The following is a 24,591-nucleotide window of genomic DNA, read 5'->3' on the forward strand; positions in this document are numbered from 1 at the left end:
GAAAACAGCATATCCCCCAACAGTCCCAATTTAGCAGAGTTAAATTAATTCCAATTAATCTTCTATCATCCCACTTTTCCGGCTGCTTTTAAAATGTCCCAGTTTCTCTCCATTTCTCCCACTTTCCTCCTTTATCCTCAGCTTATTTCTGTTGCTGCAAACTGAGGTCAAACTGCAAAAATAGAGAGGAAATGGTAGACTCTTGTCCTTCCTTGTAGACTCAGGCAAAAGCAAACTGCTGCAGCTTCTCCTAGCTTGTGTGTTTTTCCCCATTTATATCTTTTGACATCTTCACCACACTCTGATGTTGCTTAGTCACAAGTGTACCACATTGCATCTGTGAAATGTTGGAGGGTAGGAAATATCAGATGGGCCACCACCAAATTCCTTTTCTTGATGGATTTGGTACTTTGGCACTTGGTAGACAAAAGGGAAAGGCATTACCTCATCCCCTCAGCTTTGTTCCAGGAAACTACGGCCCCATAGAGACAGGCCAAAATAAAGCTGCTTCGGGTCACTTTGGAGGTATGCTGTTTAAATGAGGCATACGTACTAAGAGTCCAGATGCTGCGCCAAAGCCACGATCCAGTACTAAGAACTGGAGTGCAGCTTTGGTGCAACTTCTGGCCTCTTAGGATGCATGCATCATTTAAACAGCATACCTCCAAAGTGACCCAAAGCAGCTTTATTTTGGCCTGTCTCTATGGGGCCTACATCTTCAGATAAAAGCCCTCAAAAAAGAGTTGCAGTCCTGCCAGTTCAAGCTAAGATCAGTTCAAGAAAGCCAGAGAACTGCTAAATTTCTTCACAATTAATTTCAAGAGAAGTGAGACCTGCGTCTCACTGGACAACACCAGATATCTCAGCTGCATCATTTCAGAATACATGCCTGAGCTCATGTAGCTGAGGTCTCTTTCATAATTACATACATTCATTTTCCAAGATAGATTACAACCTGATGAAAAAAAAAGTTAAAGCATATTATTTATTTATTTATTTATTTATTTATTTATTTATTTATTTATTTATGGGACCCAGGGAAGGCTAGCATTACAAGTTAAAACCATGTGCAGTAAAAGCAATAGATAATACAAAAGTTCAAAAGCAATTTAAATAAACAATCATATTAAAAACATTAACACAGTTTTAAAAGCAGTTAAAACATAACAGTGATAAGCAATACAGCAATTAAAAGATGTTCTGCAACCATATTAAAAGCGCAAACATAGATTAAAAGGCAGTTAAAACATAACAACAATAAATACAGCACACCCCAATTAAAAGATCTTCTGCAATGTACAGTTCACAGTCAAAGGCCTGGGTAAATAAAGTCTTTACCTACCTGCAGAAAGAGAGGAGAGAGGGGCCAGCCTTCAGTGGGAGGCAGCATATTATTATTATTATTATTATTATTATTATTATTATTATTACCCATCTGTCTCCATGGATCAAGGTGGGGAACAACAATTAAAAAGTGCTATCAATAAAAACGCACATCAAATAAGGACAAATAAGATATGCACTTGTTAAAACTATCCACATTTAAAATTCATCATTTAAAACGCACAATTTAGAAATCCTCTAGATAGGCCTGCCAGAGGAGATTAGTCTTCAGTGCTGTTTTAAATTTGGACAGTGTATTCAGCTGTTGAATCTCTTCTAGCAGGTCATTCCATAGTCTTGTGGTGGCTGAAGAAAAAGCCCTCTGGCAGACTGTTGCCAACCTAGTCCTGTCTAATTGGAGTAAATGTCCGCCAGAGGACCTGATTGTATGGGGCAGATTATATGGGAGGAGGCAATCCTGAAGGCTGCCTCCCATGTCTTCCCCAACCAAACCTGTGGCAGTGATGGGACTTACAAGACTATCACACAGAGGACGCAAGCATCAATAAAACACGATTAAAATGTGGTAATAGCATGGTTGGGAGCAAGATTATCACACCCCCATGTGCTTCTCCCATTCACATCCTAGTGTAAACTGTAATAGACACATCACTGGTTAATAACAGAAATTCCCGTTATTACCCAATGATGCGTCCATTACAGTTTACACATGGGACACAAACAGAAGAAGTGCACAGTGGTGTGATAATCTTTCCCCCAATCATGCTATTACCACATTTTAATCATGTTTTAATGACACTTGTTGCATCCCATGTGAAAATGTCCTTTTGAGAAAACCATTCACTGAGGATCTTAAAACTGAGAGCCTCACACACAAAACAAGCTATCACTTTAAAACACCAGCAATTTAAAAAGTATAAAATCATTCAAAAATATAAAATATAAAAATACAGCAAGCCATGCCCTCCATAACAAGACCCTTATGCAAGCAATTAATAATCAAATGCTTGTATAAATAAAAAGGGTCTTTACCTGCTAGTAAAGGGAGAATAGAGATGTAGCTTTTTTTAATCTTATTTCATAGATTGCAAAAGAGTGCTGAGAATTATAAAAGACTTTGCCTTTTTAAATTCAGGGGGAAAAGAAGAAGAAACTGAGCAACATATAAAGCATCAAAACAAGCCCAGCAGCATGGGAAGGGAAAGCTCAGTCTGCCTATATAAAAGAGGGAAATCCAACAGGTTTAACTTGGCATGCAAGCTCTGCCTGCTTCATTTTCTTCTTCTAAACAACAATTAAAAAGGCAGGGGCCCTCCTTTGGTTTGCATCTGGCCTGAAGATCAACAGCTGCTCAGTTATAACACAGTAGAGAGCCAGTGTGGTGTAATGGTTTGAGCGTTGGACTAGGATGCTGGGAGACCAGGGTTCAAATCCACACTCGACTATGGAAACCCACTGGGTGACCTTGGACAAGTCACACTCTCACAGCCTCTAAGGATGGTAAGGGCAAATCCCCTCTGAACAAATTCTGCCAAGAAAACCCTATGATAGGGTTACCTTAGCGTTGCTATCAGTCAGAAAAGACATGAAGGCACACAACAACAGCAACAATAACAAAGGAAATATTTCAGATTCCTATATTTGCTGTTGTTATTTGCCATCAAGTCAATTTTGACTCAGGGTAGCCTTATGAATGAGAGACTTCCCAGTCACCCTGGTATCTACAGCCCTGCTCAGGTCTTGTAAACTCAGGCCCATAGTATCCCTATTTGAGTTTATCCACCTGTAGTACTCTCCTCTTCTTTTGCTACTGTTACTTTACCAAGCATCGTGGTCTTTTCAAGTGAGTGATGTCTTCTCATGATATGTCCAAAATACACAAGTCTCAGTTAAGCCATTGTGATTTCAGGCTTAATTAGCTCTTGGACCCACTGATTTGTCTTTTTAGCAGGCTATGGTTTCTGTAGCATCACATTACATATCGCCCCCTGTTAGCTTTCTTCACTACATTATTATCCTACATTACTCTCTTAATCCCAATTAAAAATTAATCAGCCAGCATTTTTACTGTATTTATTTTTAGGAGTCTTTATTTAGGATTTATATTATGTTTTACTGTTTATTCTTTGGGGCCATTGTTACTGCAATGGAAAGGTGCTGTTACTTTTTAATGATCAACTTTTGCTACTTACTCCTCCACTTCTCATTTCTTCTTTCTATTTATTCTTTTCCTTTGTGTTGCAACAGGGACAGACCAAAAGCTCTCAAAGGGCTACTCAGAGAGGGAAACTCCACCCCAGAATCACCTCTTCCTTTGCTGTCCATGCGGACCAGAAAATCCAGCACTGAGAAAACACCGAACCAAGAAGCAGAAGACAAGTATGGTGAGCCACTCAGCTGTCCACTGAGAGGAGGCTTGTTCTGACACTAGATCCAGTTTGATCTATAGATCTATAGTTTTCCCATCAGAATCTCCAGGACAACAGGAAAACACTCTCTGATTGGGACCTGACCAGAATTCCATAGCTTCCAAACTCCCTGATTTGGCAGGAGCAGTCTACTCCTGATTGATCCTCTGTGTCCCTTTTCTCAAACTGCTTCCAAAATGTCCTAGTTTCTATTTCCTCCCTCCCACTTTCCCCTTTTGTATTCAGCTTATTTCATTTGCTGCAAACTGAGCTCAAAGTGTAAAAGTAACAGAAATCATGCAGTTGAGCAGCATCAAACTGCATGATTTCTGCAGAGCAGATTCACCCTGAGTGCAAACTAGTAGTAATAGTAGTACACTGCCCTTGCCTTATGCAGGGGATCCATTCCCCGCTTAAGGCAAAAAGTGTGTATGCTCAAGCCCCATTAGGTATAATGGGGCTCATGCACGCCATGCGGTGCCATTTTCCTGATCCCCCAGCAGTTTCTGTGTAAGCTGGAAGCCGCCTATAATGAGCCCGCGTATGGCGCAGGCTCACTGTAGCAGTAGTCTGAAGATGCCAGCCACAGATGCAGGCGAAACAGCAGGAATAAATTCTTCCAGAACACAGCCACATAGCCTGAAAAACCCACAAAAAAACTAGTTGAAGTTTTGTGAGACATTTAGCCTTCTCCGTCAGAGAATTCTGGTGTGCCAACAAACTACAAATTGCATTGAGCTGCTATGGAATCTTGCAATTTGTAGTTTGTTGGAGCACCTGAGCTCTCTGACAGAGAAGGCTAAATATTTCACAGAACTACAAATCCTAGAATTCCATAGCACTGAGCCATGGCAGTTAAAATGTTGTCAAACTAAATTAATTCTGCAGTCCAACCTGATGGACACACAAGTCACTTGGGACCCTTTTGGACTACACAGTTGTAGAGCTAGTATTCCACTTTAACTGCCATGGCTACATCCTGTGAAATTCTGGGATCTGCAGTTTGGGTGCCACCCTGTCACATGTCCTACCACCCTGAGAGGCTAGCTTGGCAGCAATATGAGACAGGGCCTTCTCTGTAGCAGCATCTTAGTTGTCAAACTCACTCCTAAGGAGAGTTAAGTCTGTCTCCATCCTTACTGAGCTTTGGTCAGGTGGCCAAGACTATTGTTCCACAAGGCCTTTGGTTCTGCAAATCACAGTTTTAGGGTGGTGGTCCTTGTTTTTAATTAGTTCCCCAAGATTGTTTGGCTTTTTTAAAAAAAAATTGATCTCTTTCACACTACACAATTATAATGACTACATTTGAACTGCCATGGCTATGAAATCCTGGGTTTTGTAGTTTTGGTGAGGCATTAGAATAGCTCTGTGGCTGAGAATTTGGATGTCATTATGGCAATTAGAGTGGAACCATAGTGTTATCATTACATGGTGTGAAAGGCTCCTAGATACAGTTTTCCCTATTATTTCAAGATGCATGACATTTCTGTTTCAGACCCAATAATATTTCTCACTTTGAATCTATTAACATACATTTATGCAAATGTCTAAACTGACATATGTGTTACCAAGAGAGGATGTAGATTTACATATCTGGCCACAGCAGACCCAACCTATAATTTAAAAGTCCTCCAGAGAAACTATGGACATCTCTCATGTTTATACAGAAAAATGCCACTTGGTGTGGGTGGGAAAGAGGTCTGCTTCTCTTAGGTGAGGGTTGGCAAGTGGGGGGGGGGGGGGTTGGACTACAAGTCCCATGGGTTACTCAGATCTACAGTCCAGCATAGTAATTTGGCTAGGGCTCATACTTCAACTATTCCAAAAGATATGTCAGGACGATGTTAGAATTAGACTTTTGGACTCATCCTACAAAGATCCTCTGATGTTATTATTCCAAAACAGCATTCTTTGAGCTGGGTCACTGCAGGTGTCTTGGTCAACAACTCCCATCAGTCCCAAATAACATTGGGGATTGGAAAAAATGAAAAGAAAGGTGAGAGTTGTAGTCAAAAGCCTCTGTTGTGGGAATTTCAGTTGAAAAGTGATGTAAGTAGAAAAGGATTATCATCCCATCTCACCTTCCAGAGTCATAATCTAATTCTTTATATTCTCCCTGTGGCTACTTTTATTTTATTTTTTAATGTGTCAGGTCATCTAAATGTGTACACAGATCTTCTGTGTCACTTATAGAGCTTGGAAAAGTTACTTTTTGGACTACAATTATCCAACATGTGCACTTTTGTGGTTTGCAGGTGTTAAGACTGAAATCCTTGACTGTCTCAAATCCTTTATACCTAGGAAAAAGTTTAGATGAGTATGAAGTATAGAAATCTGAACATGCATCACCTTAAATATATGACAGTGGCACCTATCATTCCTGTTTCTAGATCAGTCCCTTGGACAGAGAAGTTCTCCAGGTATGAGGATCTCTCCTAACACGATTCTCCATGGAGATCATGTTTTTGAGATGGTAAGCTAACCCTATTTGGTTCATTCTTGGATTTATCTTAACTGTATGGTTAATAGCAGTATGCTACCACTTTAACTACCAAATCTCCATCCTACAGAATTTTACTATTTGTATGATATGCATAGAGTGACTACTCTGCTAGAGAGCACTACTGCCCTCCCTTGGATTAAAACAATATTGCCCTATAGGAAATGAGTCTAAAAACGTCACCAAACTGAAAATCCTAGCAGTCCGTAGAAAGGAGCCATGGGGCCCGTACAGACAGGCCAAAATAAAGCTGCTTCAGGTCACTTTGGAGGTGTGCTATTTAAATGATGTGTACACCCTAAGATGCCAGAATCCATGCCAAAGCCATGCTCCAGTCCTAAGGACTGGACCACACATTTGGAATAGCTTCTGGCCTCTTAGGACACATGCACCATTTAGACAGCATACCTTCAAAGTGACCCAAAGCAACTTTATTTTGGCCTGTCTGTACAGACCCATGAGCATTAAAATTCCATCACATTTCTATATCTGTGTAGATGAGTTACATTTAATATCTGTCTTTCCTATCAAAATTTATTCTTGACCTTATGTTGAGAGCTTGCCTAATCCTGGATAAGAGGTAAATAGGTAGGTATCAGAAAGAAACGTGCAAGAATAAAGACCCCAATTAATTGTACTATGGTCACACTTTCCAATATACTTTGGACAATTTCTCTAAATCAGGAGTGGGGAACCTTTGGCTTTCCCTGCCTTTGGGTTTCAGCTCCCACAATCCCTTTGCATTGGCCAAGCTGGGTGGGACTGAAAGGAATTGAAATCAAAGACATCTAGAAGGGCAATAAACAAGTAGAATCCCTGTTGTCAAATGGCTAGAGTTTAGGACTAGGTCTCAATCCATGATCTGTCATGGACACTAGCCTTTTAGAAACATGAACATGCAATAAGCAAATATGTGCAAATATTTCTACACTCGTCACTCCACATTTGCAGCTTTGCCTTTTGTGGCTTTGATTATTCACAGATTTTATTAACATGTTCTCTCTAGGAATATCTAGATCCTCCAACACAACTCTCTACCAAAAGTCACAATGAAGGACCTAGAGATTCCTAGAGAGAACACTCCACAAGGCATTTGTAGCTCCTCCAGCACAATTCTATGGTCAATGTCTGGCAGATGTTGACTACAAAGTTGCACTGGAGGAGCTAGAGATTCCTAGAGAGTTGTTCTAGGTAAAAACGTAATGTTTTTGTTATTTGCGGTTTTTCCACATTCACAGTGGTCCTGTGCCCCTAACCCCAGCGAATGGGAAGAGACAAGTGTATTTCTGCTTTTTACATCACACAATCTTTTTTTTTTCTTTTAGTATTACTCTTCATCCTCTTTCACTCTATAGAATTATAGCACTTAGATACCACTTTAACTGTCATGGTGCATCCTAATGATTCCTGGGGTCTGTAGTTTTGTAAGGTGTGATATAATGATTTAAGCACTGGACTATTATTCTGCAGACCAGGGTTTGAATCCCTGCTCAGCCATGGAAACTCACTGGGTGATCTTGGGCAAGTCACACTCCCTCATCTTCAGAGTAAGGCAAAGGCAAACCCCACTGAACAGATCTGGGCAAGAAAACACTGTGATAGGTTCACCTTAGGGTTGTCATAAGTCAGAAATGACTTGAAGGCATAAATAACAATAATGGGGCACTACAGCTCACTGGTTGAGAATTCTAAATAACTCACAAAACTCACATGATTTCATAGGATAAAGCCATGGCAGTTAAAATGGATTCAGATCACTATAAATATGTAGTGTGGAAGAGAATTAGGCGCATTACAGACCGCCCAAAACGGGCGGTCTCGCACCGCTGCCAGTTGCTGCATCCGGGAACCGCAGCAGCCAAACTGTGCGGTTCCCGGGTGCAGCCAGAAAGAAGCGCCGAAACGGTGCTTCTTTCTGGACCCCGGAAGTGGCACCGCGAGGCGCTAGTCACGCACTCGCAGCGTCACTTCTGCCGCGCGACATCCGGACGCTACGCGTCCATGACATCAAAATGGCGCCCCCCATGTGGACGGGCGCCACTATTTTGTACGGACTCGGTCTGTACTAGGGTTGAGGGGCATCAGGAAGTGATGCCCCTTTACAACCCTACCACGCCCCTTCCTAACCCTAGCATGCCCCTTTGGTGCGTCTGTAACGCGCCTTAGTTGCACTAGACTTCTAAGTGCTACAAAAAAATCTATAAATGTTCAGAGAGCTGGTTTAGGTGCCTTTGCCGGATCTTTTCCACTGATACTCAACTGAAAGGATTTTGAACTACTATTCCCATAATCTCCCCATTGGATAATATGATGACTTGGTCAGATAAGAATTGCAGGCCAAACCCATTCACAAGGCTAAGGGTCTCCACCTCTGTGTAAGATTTCCATGTCAAATGTCTGTGAAATCTCTGATCAGATATGTGAGGAATCTCTAATCAGAGTCCAAAACATGCTAATAGTCCTGGCAGACTTGTTGGTATTATTTTCTGTCAAGTTGACTTCATCTTATGGGAATCCTAGGAATAGGAAACCTCCACGAGTCCTGGTCATCAACTGAGTTGCTCAGGTGCTTGCAAACTCAGGGCCATGGCTTGCTTGAATGAATGAATCCACATGTAGCATGAAATAATGAAATGGAGCATTCTCTTCTTCCTATCTCTCCTCTCTTATTAGAGTTCTCAGAAGATAGCAAATCAGTTGCATGGAACAATTGCATTAGTGAAACCTGGCTCAAGATCCTGCCTGCAGGAAAGAGATGGACCAGGATATACCACCCCACCCCATGCGAATGAAACCCCACCATCCCCTCAGCCTGATCAAAGTCCCAGCTTTGAAGCGTGAGTGAGAACATCTCAGGAACAGCCTGGTTGTCTGACTGATTTCCTCAAAAGACACATCTGGAAACAGAATCAGACAGTATTTGGGCATAACGGGAGATCAGCTAATGTAATCCCAAGAATAGATAGGCTGCAAGGGATTGCCACCTTCAGGAACAAGTGCTGTCTCTTCCTTGATTCATCAACTTTTGTTTAAAAGCAGGTATACAAAATTTTGAGACCCTTTGATTTTGGCCCAGTTTGATAGGATCAATCCTCATTATCCCACTTTTCAAATGTTTATGAAATGTCCTAGTTCCCTCTCCCTGCAGCATTCATTATGTAATTTGAGGCCATGTTTCTACGTATCAAAGATGGCAGGAGAGTGGTTGCAATCTGTTTTGGGCACAACCAGTACCTGCTTTTTCTGCTCTTAGTAGAACATAAAATACAGGATGTGGGGTTGCAACAGCCCAAAGACAAAGGTATATACAACATACCTGAGCCCTGGGCCCTCTTCCAGGCCTCCAAGCCATAGTAATTTGGACCACCTCCATCCTTTATTGGCTCTCAGAGCCAGTGTGATTTGAGCATTGTACTAGGTCTCTAAAGACCAGGGTTAGAATCCATATTTGGCCACATAAACCCACTGGTTGACCTTGGAGAAGTTACTCTCTCTCAGCCTCAAAGGAAGGCAAAGGCAAACCTCCTCTGACCAAATTTTGCCAAGAAAATCCCATTATAGGGCTGCCTTAGGATCACCGTAAGTCAGAAATGACTTGAAGGAACACAACAACAAACATATAGCTCTCTGACAGGTCTCCTAATAGACCTGCAGTAAGATTTCTTTTAGTGCCTGAGAAGAAGAGCAAAGTCTGGAGAAAATTTGGCCTGCAAGGGATAATGCATAGTTGCTTCACACTGTGCTACTAAATAAAACACAGAATCAAGATTGGAGGTTGTGGTGGAGCACTTAGGTAGTAGCATCACCACCTCTGCGTTTCTTGGCCTAAATAAGAAATGTTGACAAAGATGGGGAAAGGGTCCCCCAAATGGAATACATACTAAGCCATTTGATACTGTGACTTTTGATAGATATTTGAATGACGGAGATAATAGTTTTTTTTTTCTTTTTAGTTATTTAAGAGCCAGCAAACCAGACTACCATGAAATTGCTTCCTCTTATGAGACTCTGAAGTTTGCTAGCAGAAAAGAGCAACTCTGCCTCCTCAACCAACATTTTGCCCTGCGCCATCTTGGACTCCGGAATAATTCCACCAGCAAAGAGGGTGGTTTCCCACACCACTTACTAATGGCCAGGGATGTAGGAGGCAAAACAAGTTCTCAAGATGAATGGGAGGACCAGGCCACCATCTTGGAACTCCCTGGTGCTGTAGTGTACATGAAGGACCGTCATTTGGAGAACAGACTCCAGTTCCTTAATCATCAAGAGAAACTCCACTATTTATTGGCCCAACAGCAGCAGCAAGAATGTAAAGTTAAAATGGAGAATAGTTTAGAGAGCACCCAATGTCGATTATCTTCCCCATTGCCAAGAGTTGGCAAAGAATTAAAAAAGGAGAGACCCTATTTGGAAGATTCTACTAATGGGACACTTGGGAAATTCCTCTTGATCAATAGGGAAGAACTGGAGCATGCAGAAAAGGCAGAGGCCATGAGGGAATATCTCACTGAAGCACCTCTGGACCTATCCGATTCTAGGAGAGGAAGAGAGAACCTCAAGCTGACCAGTTTGCAACAGAAATTCACAGATCATGAGGCTGGAAGCAAAGGCCGGAATGAAGAGTCTTTTCTCCAGAAATCTTGTGTGTCCAGCTGGCTTCAGGAGGCTAAACAGCTCCATGGAAGCAAAGAGTCAGAGCAATGCACCACGAAAGCCCAGGACATTGTGGCCTCTCCAGTAAGAAAATCTCTTTCTGTCTGTTTGTCTAGCTATCTGTCCCCAGAAGTTCTTGTGTTTCTTTTCCAGCACCTTCCTATATATATATATATATATATATATATATATATATATACACACACACACACACACACACACACACACACAGAGAGAGAGAGAGAGAGAGAGAGAGAGAGAGAGATTGCTTTCTTATGTTTTTAAATGACACTTCAGTTATGTCTGCTAGTGTGTTGGCCTGCCTGACAACTCTATTCAGAATTAATTTAATGACTTTGCACCATTTACATGGCTGTTTGCCAGCAAACGTACCCTTACCAGGCAGTCTGGGCTCCTTTTTATTAGACTCTATCAATGGCCATATCTGTGCAAACAAGGTCCACTACAAGCCTTTGGTCACTACAGTAATTCCCAAACTTTGGTCTCACATGTGTTTTGGACTTCAGTTCTCAGAAATCCCAGCCAGCTTGGCCAACAGTCAGAAATTCTGGGAGGTGAAGTACAAAACATCTAGGGGACTGCACTAGACAGTATGGCCTACAAGTAGTAGCCCATTCAGCATGACAGATGATAAGGGATTGTATAAATTGCAGTCTAAAATATTAGGTGGTCTCAATATTCCCCACCTGTACATTAGCTACAAATGGCTTGTACAATTTTTTTCCATTTGCTACCAATGAAGTAGTAGTAGTAGAAGTAGTAGTAATATCCCACATTTCTTCCAATTTTGGGACTCAAGGCAGCTTTTTCCCCTTCAAACGGTATTTCTAAAGAGTTGAGCAAACATATTCACCACTGGAGTCTGTGTTATATGAGGCTGTAATGGGAGAGGGAAATTGTCCAAAATCAGATTGAGGTAGAGCTTTTCAAAAGGAATTTTCACTGGGGGAATAACTTCAAAAGGGCACTTTAAAATAATATAGAAGGTCATTTTTAATCTTCATGTTAAATAATTAAACATGCATTTATTTAAATAGAGAAATATCATTAATCTTTTTTTCTTTCTCCCAGCAAGCCTAGGGACTCATTGAGGTAAAAGTTAATATCATCGTTTAATATGGTGAGCCCTATTTGAGAGTCAATAAAGTCACATCTTTCTCTTCATTATATCTCAGAGACAACATACAGAGGTCATGACTTCAGGCATAATATCTCCCCATCTTCTGCTCCCCCCCCTTTTTTTTTTTTTTAACATTTTGCTTGATGAAGAGATATAAAGAACTCAAACCTTGCTCAGATTTTTTTTTATCTCTTTGGTTGGCCCAGCAAATACTGCCACAATATGTATTACCTTATATACTTGACTGTAAATCGATCTCATGTATAAATCAAGGGCAAGTTTTGGGGTCAAAATTTTGGATTTTGAGATGACTCATGGATTAGTCGAGGATAAAATCTAGGGGCATGTAACAAAGGAAAAGTGACTCCAGGACAGATTATATTTTTGCCTTACCCCAGGGGATGGTTCCTTTTTAAGAATAAGTGTTTAAGTACTGTACCTATATTGGCCTGTGGATAAGTCAACTCAGGTCTTTTGGGTCAATTATTTGACTAAAATTTCTAGACGTATACATGAATATATACAGTATGTCTTTTTAATAGTAAATGATGGTTGTACTGGCTGGGAAGGATAGAGTAAATACTGAGAGCTTCAGCTCAACACATCTGGGGAGTTTGGGCTAGAATTTATTTTTAATTAATTAATCAATTAGTATCCCACTTTTCTCCTGGTGTGGGACCCAAGGTGATGCACAACACCTTAAAAGACATGATACAATTTTTAAAACTCTTGAAAGACAAGTTAAAATATATTTAAACTAACTACAGTTGGCCCTTCTTATACAGAGATTTTTTTATACATGGATTCAAGCATACACAGTTTGAAAATGTTAAAAAAAGTATACATTTCAAATATCAAACCTTGATTTTCTATTTTTATAAGGGACACCATTTAGCTATGTCATTATATTTAATGGGACTTGAGTATACATGGATTTTGTTATATATGAGGGATCTTGGAACCAAATCCCAGCATATAACAAGGGTCCACTGTAATTTACAAACACAAAAGAGCAGAGAGAGGGCCAACCAGACCTTCTGTGGAAGGGAATTCCACAACTTGGGAGCAGCCAAGGCAAAGGCTCTCCCCCAAGTCTTCACTAACCACACCTGTGAAGGTAGTAGGAGTGCCTGGATGCATTCCAGCTGCTCCTGAGTACCTGTGGAAAGAGAAGAAAGCATCTCCCTCTTCTGAGGGGTGGTGTAAAAGCTGCTATATCTTCCACAGATGTGTATAAGGACAAGCTCGGGCACAGCCCTGCAGCCAATAAGTGGCCAAGGATACAACTTCCCCAGGAATGGATCTCTTGCTGCTCATGAGCAACCAGGGAAGAATAAGCAGCAGCCTTTTCCCTCTGAGCATCAAAATAAAATTATTGGTGGATGTTTATGTCCCACCACAGTCCAATGGAACTATGACCACTCTCAGTGTCTAGTAGTGATATAACATTTAAGTAAAAAATGAACTCAGAACTTCTCACGCAAAAAAATATATGCTCCATCACATCAATTACTGTCTCCCTCCAGCTCTTCTGTAAAATAGGAATGGACTCTCAGATGTTTATCACACTATACTCTTAAAGTGCTACTATTCCACTTTGACTCCTCTAGCTGCCTCCTGTTGCATTCTGGGATTGGCAGTTTTAAGGAGGGGTATTTAGAATTCTCAGGCCTGAGTTCTCTGCCTGAGAATTCTAAATACCCCTCCTTAAAACTGCCAATACCAGAATGCAACAGGAGGCAGCTAGAGGAGTCAAAGTGGAATAGTAGCACTTTAAGAGTATAGTGTGATAAACATCACAGTGTGAGGTATCGCATGGCAGTTGAACATCACTGGGGTCAATCCTCCAGCTGCCCCAGTTTGGCAGGGACAGTCCAATTGATCCTCTGCTTTCTTGCTTTTTTTCAGCTGCTTTTAAAATGTCCTAGTTTCTATTTCCCCTTTTGTCCTTGACTGACTTCAACTGCTGCAAACTGAATTCAAAGTGCAAAAGCAGTTTTTACCAGTTAACACAGCAGGTTGGACAGAAGAGAAGGTGTTTGGAATCTTAGCCTTTCCAGCTCAAGCAAAAGTAAACTGCTGCAGCCTCTGCTAGCCTGTGTATTTTTCCTGATAATAACCTCTGCTATCATGACCACGCTTCTGGTGTGGCTTGGGCACACGTATCCTGGTTTTCATCTGTGAAAAGTTAGAGGGTATGTCAATAACAACCCTAAGATTCTGTTGCTTGGAGGCATGAGAGTAGTATCAAACTGATATAATTGTGTAGCGTAAATCCACTGCTTATACAAGCATTTTCATTCACATCATCAATTTGTAATTTTTGCAGAACTCTTTACCTCAAGAACTTCCTATTTGCAAGTCAGACTCTTGTGATGTCCAGGCCAATTCAGAGACAGAGATGCCTTTTGGAGCAGGGAACGAAGAAACAGACCAACCAGGTAAAATGGAATAAGAGCTAGAGCTGCCAGAAAAACAATGCTAGGTAAAGAGTGGCTTTGAACTTTGCGAACTATAGGACTGCTTTTGGATAGCAGTTCTGTGCTGGGTAGGTCAGATTAAGCATATATTAAGGCAGCCACTGTTATGTAGAGATTAGAGTGTTGAACTATGACTTGGGAGCTGCAGCTTCAAATCATTGCAGATCCATAAAAATCATTATTTTCTCAGTCTAACCTACACACAGGATGACTGTTGTGAGGATGAAAGCACAGATGTTGCAAGCTGCTTTGAGTTCATTGGAAGAAATGTGAGATATAAAGGTATCAAGAAGATAACAAACCAGATGTAACACAAGAGGTATCCCAAACATAGACCTTCTGGTATCAGTTAATAACAACAGAAGGGGGAATGGCGTGTGGGGAAATGGAGTTTAATCCTTTAAGCCATTTTGTTTTTTCCAGCTGAATTATGGTTTCCCTCAAATCTTTTCTATAGGGAAAAAAGGAATCAAATGGATCCCTGTACTTTTCCCCATATAACATTAAATAACAAAGCCAGAATCATGTAATCATCCATGCGACAGTATTTCCGATTTCCATGTGTGGTTGTGAAAGCTGGTCAGTAAAGGTAGTTGACACGGGGGGGGGGGGGGGAGATAATCCAACCATTTGAAAGGTGATGCTGGAGGAGAGTTTGATGGATACCATGGACTAGCAAACATGCAGATAAATGGATCAGAGAACAAATCCAGCCTTAACTCTTCCTAGAGGCTATCAACATTTGGACACATCATGAAATAACATGGCTTATTGGAAAATAATGGTGAGAAAAGTGGGAGATAGTAGGAAAAGTAGGAGACTTCATTTCAAGTGGGTTGACTCAGTGAATTAAGCCATATACTGAGTTTGCGAAACTTGAGTAAGTCTATTGATGACTAGAGCTTATGTCATGGATAAGGTGACTGTAAGTTAGCTGACTTGATGGCAAATAACAGCAAATATCTCTTCTGCTAGGCCACTAACAGTTTTAGGATGAGGGAGGGAGGAAATGAATTTGGAAGAATTCATTGGTCCCAATTCAATTCTAGGCACTTCTCCAGTTAGGTATTAGACTGGCAAGTTTGCAAAAAGAACTCACAGCTCTTTAACTAAGAGGTTAGTGATTAACATATTCTCTGGATCAGTTTGTACCAACATGAGACTTTGTGGCAGTTTAAATACTAAAAGACTTTAACAGGATGCCTGCCCCTGAACATCTTACATCACAATAAATTTGTTAGTCCAAGATGTCACGGGGATAGGACTCTCTTTTATATTTGCTGCTGTAACAGACTGACCCAGCAAGAACAGTACACAGCACACAAATGTTGTGTGATAAACATCAGGCATTTCCTGGTTTTCTCTAGTTTAACTCTCATTTAAATCCTGTTTGCCCCCTAATGTGATAAAGCAGTAAGTTGAATAAACCTCTTTTAAACCAAATCACATTTCAGAATCCAAGCAGTACATTTCCACACAATCCTGACTAATCCAAACAGCTGTTGTAGCTTCCCAGGAGAAGTCTCTGTTATCCAACTCTTTCAGCCCTCATACCAGGACAACTGTACGCCATAAATCCCTTGAAGAAATTATGGCCCGTTACATATGGGCTTAAAAGTACGCACAGAGCGCGTACTAGGGTTAAGGCAGGGCGGTGCTTCTGCACTGCCCTAACCCTAGTGCGCGCTGCGTGCGCACAAAATGGCAGCGGCCGTTCCACACGGCTGCTGCCGTCGATACGTCATGGCCGCGCCGCCTCCAAACGAGGCGCACGCGGTTGTGACATATTGGGGTCGTGGCTGGGCGCCTAGGGCGCCCTTTCCGCGACCCCAGAAGGAGCTCCATTTCGGAGCTCCTTCCTCGTTTGGTCCACTGGGTGCAGCTTTCAGATGGCTGCGCCCAGCGGACCAAAGGAGAAAGGGGCCAAACGGCCCCTTTCTCCTTCTCCCCGCCACCGCAGGGTGCAGAGAAGGGGCCTTTTGCCGCTTCCCCGCAGCCTGGAAAGCGGCGGATCGAGGCCTCAGCGGCTGCCGCTCTGGCCACTGAGGCCCCGATCCGGCAGGGAAAGGTGCGCCTACAGGCTGCCCCAAGGGGCGGTCTGTAATGGGCCAATGTCTCCAATTTAAACAGACTTTAATTAGAGCAGACACGAGATCTTTTGTACTTAACAAACCCACCATAAACTACGCCACCATCACCCCAAAATGCAAAAAACAAAAACAAAACAAAACAAAAAAAATCTGAAAAAATAAACAGAATTAGATGTCCCCTTCCTGTTGTTTCTTGAGTTTGGTGAGGGAGCTGGAGAATGGATAACAGGACTGCAGTAAAGTAGAAAATCAGAGGTTTTGAGAAAAACAAGAAATTTGATTGGGGGCTTTGGGGAGGTCTGGCAGACTCAAAAAGTCCCCGGGGAAGGTCTCCTGTGGCCCCTGAGCCACTTTGCCTATCTCTAGTACAAGCCATTCAGGTGGAAAACTAGAAATTTCTGACATCAGCCTGTGGCCATAGGTTGGAATCCTGTCAATCTCTCAGTCATGTGTAATTTCCCAAAACATTTGGATATTTTTTTTTCTGGTGCTAAACATCTGCATTCAGCTCTTTGTTGAAGTTCTTTGGGAATTCAAGCATGAATGTTCATGCACGTTTAATCATACATTCAATTGCACACTTGAGCTGGCATCCTGTTAGCAACATATGTGTGCATAAGTTAACTCTACACTTGCATATGTTTGTTTTTGACCACTGCAGAAGTTGGTATTCACGTCTTCCCTCCACAGTAATGAAAGTACCCCCATACCTGTCATATTGCTGCTGAAGGCCCTGCACCCAGAATCATTCATTCCTGGAGAAGTTTAGATGGAAGGGATCACAGAAGCATCTGGATATATCCCCATGGCCAGGTGTGAAATTATTAATTCAGCCTCTGAGACATTTGAAAGATCCTGGGGACCTCAGCAGATGATGTGATCACTTTGCATGTGGCTATGATGTGATCACTTTGCATGTGGCACAAATGGCCAAGGCAAGGGACTGCAACCCCTGGCTTGCGGGCCGTATGCAGCCCACGGAGGCGGCAGGACTGGCCCCAGCCTGGTCCTGCCACTGCCGCCGCCGCCAAGGCCGCCGCCGCCTCCTCCTCCTCCTCCTCCTCCTCCTCCTCCTCCTGGGCAGCGCGCGGGGCTAGGATGGAGGAGCTCATCCCCTTTGGCCAGCCAGCCATTGGCCAGCTGGCCAAAGGGGATGGGCTCCTCTTGAGTGCACTGCCCGAGAGTAGGAGGAGGAGGAGGAAGATTTCCGCAGGCTCCTTCTCGGCCTATGCAGCCCCAGGCCTCTCCCTCCGGAGGGAGGCCTGGGGCCGCACAGGCTGAGAAGTGGGTTGGTCAAGCAGCCTGCCATCTCCGTGGGCTCCCCTCAGTGCCCTTGCGGCCCCAGGCCAAGATGGGGCCCATAGAAGCGGCCTGCCGCCTCCGCAGGCTTCCCCCACGGCCCTTGCGGCCCCAGGCCTCTCTCTCCAGAGGGAGGCCTGGGGCCACATGGGCCGCGAAGGGGCCTGCGGAAGTGGCCTGCTGCCTGCTGGGCTCCTCCACGGCCCTTGGAGCCCTTTCGGCCGAAGGGAAGAGCCAAAGGGAAGGGCCTGGGACGGGTGCCCAAGCCCTTCCCTTCGGCCTCCCTCCCCTTTGGCCGAAAGGACCGCTTGGAGCCCTTTCGGCCAAAGGGAAGGGCCTGGGACAGGTGCCCAAGCCCTTCCCTTTGGCCGAAAGGGCCCCTTGGAGCCCGTTCGGCCGATGAAAGGGACAGAGGAGGAGAGGGCGGGCACACGCTTCCTCCTCCCCGTGGGGCTTCGGTGGAAGCTCCGCTCCCGACATGTAGCTCCGCCCCCAGAGGGTGGAAGCTCCACCCCTGGCACACGGCCCCACCCCCGGAGGGTGGAAGCTCCACCCCCCAGCTTCGGCCCCCCAGTTGTCTTGAGGGACAGCAACCCGGCCCCCGGATCAAAAAGGTTGCCTACCCCTGGGCCAAGGGTATGGGCTTCAGCAGCAATATGATAGGGGTTGGTCAATGGCTCAGCATAGCATAGTTCTGCATGTGGAACTACTAGGCTACACTGAGCTAAGCAGGACTGCAGCCTTTGTGACTTTATTCAATTGCACAGCATTGCCATTCAACATAAGCATTGCCTAGTACCATCAGTATAGAACTCCACTACACAATCCTAATGTAGTATCTTGTCAGATACAGTGAGCCATAGATTATTTGCCCATCTAGACCAGTGCTATCTACTTTGACTGGCCATAGTTCTGAAGTATCTCAAGTTATCACTAAAGGTGCCACGGATTTAACTTGAGACTTTCTGCATCAGAAGCATATGCTGTATTACTCAGCTAAATATGCTTAATACAGAGTTGTACAGTGTGAATGATCCAGCTAGAAACCACATACTTTTCTAACTTCTTTACTTTAAATTCCTGTTTTTCTTATAAGAACTAGAAACCTTTCCCCTACACACTTTTTGTTTTGAGCTCTTTAGCAAAATGGCTTTTTTCACATATGGAGAAAAATATGTTTCCTCTATAAATAGAAAAGTCACTTCATTATACTAGTTTTACTGGCTGAGCTGGAAAGGAGAGCTAGTATTGCTGAGTTGATAATTTTATGCATTAGAACATTTTGGGAACACCTAGTCTAGATCAAAGAATTAAGATTTTGCATTGCTGGGAGATGCTTTTTTAAAAAGGTACCGTTCGTATTTTGATTTGCATATGAGGAGATTTAATCAAGGCAGAAGTATCTTTCCACTGGTTACTCTCTGGGTGTGTGTGGAGGGGAAACATGAAGATTTTATGTAGCTGTTTCCTTGTAATATTGACAAAGCTCAGAAAATAGCCTTGAATTTCCTGGTGCACTTTGGTCCATTAGGCACTTTCTGACTTCCAGATGGCTCCACATGTAAAAAATGGAAGGCCTCTTATGTAGACCAGATCCAGGTATACTCAGACCCTATTCCACTTCCTGAGTCTATATTCTAATTGCATTCATGGCAACTTTCTTGTCCATGCTGGTTTCTGTAATATGCAGCACTTAGTTCCAAGTCCTATTCAAAGAATTCCTTCCTGGAACTTCTTTGCTGGATAAACTGGTCTCAGCCTTTGCCTCAGGCTGGAAAGGTCCCTCCCTAATACTGAAAAGTGCCAGGATCTATGCCATCCCTCTTGCCAACTCTCCTTTCAAGCTGAAACTAGATATTTATAAGGAATAAGTTTAGGATAAACCTGTTTTTCATACAACAAATGAGATTTACTCAGAGATGTGCTGCAGCCACCAAACTTAAACCCAGGGTTCTTTTGCAATGACCAATCACATAACAAAGTACCATATGCTAAATACAAAAAGAATAAATGAGGAAATGCATAAATGAGAAAACCCTTTGGGTCCCAGTCTTGGGAGGAAAGCGCAATTTGGAAGCTCTTCTAAACAGATGCTAAAGGTATAGCCTTAGTTGGCCATTGGATAAGAATTATCTTCAGCTTTGCTTCTGCTTTCTGTCTTGGCCAGAGATAATGAAAATTACTATGATTTTTCCCATTTTTTTAATCATCAATATTAATCTCAGCCTACCACTATCACTCTCACCTAAGCTAGGGGACAGCATATTACCAGTAGATGTTTCTCTCTCACTCTCACACACCTCAGTTTCACTGTCATGATCTAACATTTGGGCCTATCTGCACTTAACACCAAAGCCCACTGAATATGTGAGTGCACTAACTTTTCTGATCCCCATGCCTAGTTGGTTTACATACAGACTGTATTCATACAGCTATAGCCCTTCTCAATGACAAGAAAGAAACTGTTCTGTCATTTTGCTTAGCACTATAACTAGACCCAATGCCAGTAGTGCTCCCCAATACATTCTCATCAGATTTTTTTATTTGGGATACCTGGTGCCATGAAAACTCCAGGACAGATGCCTCTACCTTCAGTCCATAACCAAAGAAAATAATTGGAAAGTTGTTCCAAAAACATTTAGGTTCAAAGCAGACTTCAGAAATAATCCAGTTTAAGACTGCTTTTAATTGCCCTGGCTCAATGTTAGGGAATCCTGGGAATTGTAGTTTATTATGGCACCAGAACTCTCTGCCAGAGAAGGCTAAATGTCTCACACAACTACAGTTCCCAGAATCCCCTAATATTGAGCCAGGGCAGTTAAAGCAGTCTCAAACTAGATTATTTCTGGAGTGTGTTTTTGACATTGGTAACAGCTAAATTCACACCATGATCAAAGTTATCATCAATAGACCAGGACTTAGTTAGGACTGTGATTCCCAGAATCCTCTAGCCAACCAAGTCAGTGGCCATTCTGACTGGATGATTCTGAGAGTTGTAACCCAAGATCCCAGCACTGATGCTGGAGAAGAGTGCTGAGGATACCTTGGACAGTCAAAAAGACAAACAAATGGGTCCTTGAATAGATCAAGGCTGAACTCTCTCTGGAAGCCACCACGATCAAATTGAGGCTGCTGTACTTTGGTCACATCATCAGAAAGCACAACTCATTAGAAAAGACAATAATGCTAAGAAAGGCAGAAGGAGAGGAGGACCGCAGGCCAGATGGGCCATCAGTTAGGGAAGTCATTGGCCTTGAATCTACAAGAACTAAGCAGAACAGTGGAAAACTGGGGGGTTGGAAATGTTTCACACACAGGGTTGCCATGAGTTGAGATCAACAGGAGGGCAGCTAACAACAACAATGAAGTCTTTAAAAGTACCTTTTCCAAATTCTTCAACTGACTGATTTAATCAAGGAAGTTGACCCTGACTGCAAGTTGACAGAAAAGATCAGACCAAAGGGCTGGTCCAGCATTCTGTTCATACAGTGGTCAATGGAAAGTGGTCTATGGAAAGCTCCTCAGCAGAACACAAGAGGAACTTCACCCTGTTTATCTTGTTCCCCAGCAACTGATATACGAGAGCATATAATTTGCCACAGAATCAAAACCATCATGTGAGGTTGATGTTAGAGACATTCTGCTCAAAGCCGTTCAAGATACCTGTGGATCCTCTAATGCAGTGGTCCCCAACACTGGTCCTCCATTTGTTTTGAACTTCAGCTCCCAAATTTGGCCAACAGTGATGAATTATGGGAGCTGAAGTCCAAAACATCTGGAGAACCAAAGGTTAGGAACCACTGCATGGGTCCAGTGGGTCTGGCTTTGTTTTTTGCACAGTGGACTAGCTCCTGAATTCTCAAGGACAATTGTGGTGCAAGCTAATGTTCTGCATTCATCTTATGTATTGCCTGCCTTTGTTTTCTTTAGTTGATGGAGACTATGAGTCAGTGAAGGAGGAATCAGAGTCCGACATATCAGAAAGTGAGGTCTGTTTCCTTTTCTGAATAATTCCTTCCAGTGCCAAAAGAAGAGGAAACCAAATACAGATCATCAGGGGTCTAGAAGTGGGCCTATGTTGCATGTGTTTTTATATTTCTTGACAATATCATTATTTGCCTATTGGTTTTGATGTCCAGTGTATAAGTAGTGAATTTCAAAGATAATAGTAATGACATATAAAAGAGGAAAGTAGTAGTATTTTGGAGATCATACAGGGTTTGGGGATAAATTCTGAGTTACACCACTTCCCACTATCAATTTGAGAGAAACTTAAGAGGGAAGTAGTAGTATTTTAGTGATCACATAGGGCTTTGGGAGATCCTGTATTTTGGAGATCATACAGGGTTTTGGGATACTTTGGCCATGGTTATTTTGCTCATTTTCACAAATTTGGAGGGCTTTCTGCTTGGGTTTTTTTTTTTGGGGGGGGGGGTTGTTAGCCCATGACTCTCACCATTTTTTTAAATTAAAAAGTGGGGGGCATTTAAGGGCTTTGAGGGACGGGTGTGGACTTCGGGAACCACAGAAGTGGAGTCCAGGAGCTGTATATGGCCCATCGGCAATGCTGATGCTACAACTGGCTCATGACATCCTGAAAGTACCTCTTCTTTTTGCATGGAGAATACAGAAAGATGAAAATAACATTTTCTGAGCAGATGTGATTTGTCTAATAAAAACTGATTTGAGTGTAGAAGGTGAGCACTGATTTTACTGAGGTTGGGATGTATGCAAACATTACAGGGCACTTATCTTGCCTATTTTCAGAATCCTGTCTGAACGAACTTTCCCTAATTTGCATAGATGACAGGTGCTTGTGAAGATGAAAGCCTCCAAGGAGCTTCCATTAAAGAAGAACACTGCTGCATAACTGAAGACAACCAGAGGTCACAAAGGAAGAGGAAAAGGGGACCAGAATCATGGACAAAAGGTATAAGCTCAAAGTTCAGGAGAGCAGACTTTTGTAACCAGAAAATATTTGAAATGAATTAGGAAATATTGTGCCTGCTTACTGAGCCTGGATGCCTGTAAATCCTAATAAAACCCAATGGAAGGTTGCAGTTTTGTTTTGTTTTTAAAGATGTTGCTCCCCCAGTACTTATGGATTGAATTCCAGGCCCTAGTACAGTGATGGCAAACCTTTTAGGGGCTGAGTGCCCAAACTAAAAGGTGATCTGGCTGAAGGAGTGTGACTTTTCCTAGGTCACCCAGTGGATCGCCAAGGTCAAGCAGGGACTCAAATCCTGCTCTCCAGAGTTGTAGTCCAGTGCTCAGACCACTTTACCATGCTGGTTTATGCATAATCCCATAATCCTTAACAATAATCTCTTAACACATCTTTGAGTTCGGACTGTACTGTGAATCTCTACTCTGCTTTATCAGATGCGGTTCTGCCTACAGATTGCTCTATTGACAGATATCTCAGCTGAGCAAGACACCAAGGGCATATATGTCTGTCCCTGGTTTACCACTCCACCAAATGCATCTGAGGAAGTAGACAAAAGCTCATGCTACCAATTTCTTTCTTTAGTTAATCTCAAAGATGTTACAGGATTTCTCTACATACCGATTCTACAGACTAACACAACTATATCTTTGAATTCTATCATTAGAGGAAATCATTGTCTTACTGCAAGTGGTGGAATTGAAGTTTAGTAAATACTAGATTGAGTATCCCAGAGTTAATCCTGCAAACTCCTCTGGCTAGTTAATGAGTCCCCTGGGCCAGAGCACACTCCTTCCCCGAGGGCAAGACCACTTGATGATGATGTTCTTCTGTAGTTCTGTTGGGAAGAATCAAACAAAGGAAATTGAACTGCACAGGTGTGACCCTTCTTTTATCCTAATATATATTAGAATAGTACAGGTTTGAGCCTCTTCTATCCAGAATTCCAAAATCTGAAATATTCCAAAACCCAAACATTTATATGGGTATTGACACCTTTGCTCTTTGATGGTTCAACACACACAACTTTGTTTCATGCAAAAAAAATATTTAAAAGATTATCTATAAAATTTCTTCCAGGCATATATAAAACTTAAATGAATGTTGTGTTTAGGCTTCAGTCCCATCTGCAAGACAACTCATTATGTACATATATGCAAATACAGGTACTGTATTCCAAAATATGTCTGGTCCCAAGCATTTTGGATAAGGGAGACTCAGCCTGTATAAGCCATTCGCTAAATGGAAAGTTTACTTCTCAGATCTGTTCCTAGCTGCAAGTATATCCTTGAATGGCCAGGCTAGATCATAAATTGTCTAGTAAGGCCTATCAAACACAAAATAAACCATCTTATGCCACTGGACAGCTGTTAACATTCGACATGATGCTGATAAAAATTCTAGTACCCATTTGCCTGGTGACAGGGGCCCCAACTATTAATATCGGTGAATGCAGATGATCTAAGCTGGCCATCAACTTGATTAGTAAAAATTGCTTTCCAAATATTTTCTGCTTAGCTCTTTTGATACTTTTTAAAAAGCTCTTATGGTACTTTATTAACCCTTCTTCCTGTCTGCCAAACTTTGACAAATTGACAAGGAGTTGGTTCATTTGAAAAAGAAACAATGAGTGGGATTAGGTCTATTTTACCTTGCACGATTCAGACATACTCGCTCCTGCGAACTCAATTCCACTGCGTAAATGTTTGTCCAGAGTGATATAGTTTGGAC

At 42.4% G+C, this 24,591-nt stretch overlaps 1 protein-coding gene and 1 long non-coding RNA gene across 2 annotated transcripts in view; one reads left to right on the forward strand and one right to left on the reverse strand.

Moving 5' to 3' along the window:
* The window catches only part of RBBP8NL (RBBP8 N-terminal like), a 37,002-nt gene that overhangs the window by 8,644 nt on the left and 3,767 nt on the right, over positions 1-24,591 (forward strand). The window contains exons 6-12 of the mRNA XM_089518473.1: positions 3,592-3,728; positions 6,143-6,225; positions 8,926-9,089; positions 10,206-10,989; positions 14,376-14,487; positions 21,846-21,904; positions 22,719-22,845. Of these exons, the coding sequence (XP_089374599.1) occupies positions 3,592-3,728; positions 6,143-6,225; positions 8,926-9,089; positions 10,206-10,989; positions 14,376-14,487; positions 21,846-21,904; positions 22,719-22,845 (1,466 nt within the window). The remainder of the gene's footprint in view (positions 1-3,591; positions 3,729-6,142; positions 6,226-8,925; positions 9,090-10,205; positions 10,990-14,375; positions 14,488-21,845; positions 21,905-22,718; positions 22,846-24,591) is intronic.
* LOC149315562 (uncharacterized) lies at positions 1,224-24,591 on the reverse strand. The gene is made up of 3 exons (XR_016280674.1): positions 24,512-24,591; positions 23,546-23,698; positions 1,224-1,342 (listed from the first exon to the last, which is right to left on the reverse strand). It is a non-coding gene; the product is annotated as an uncharacterized LOC149315562 (long non-coding RNA).

This window comes from Sceloporus occidentalis, unplaced genomic scaffold (assembly GCF_023333645.1).
Source record: "Sceloporus occidentalis isolate IW3139 unplaced genomic scaffold, rSceOcc1.0.p SCAF_3, whole genome shotgun sequence".
In the NCBI taxonomy this organism is placed as follows: Eukaryota; Metazoa; Chordata; class Lepidosauria; order Squamata; family Phrynosomatidae; genus Sceloporus; species Sceloporus occidentalis.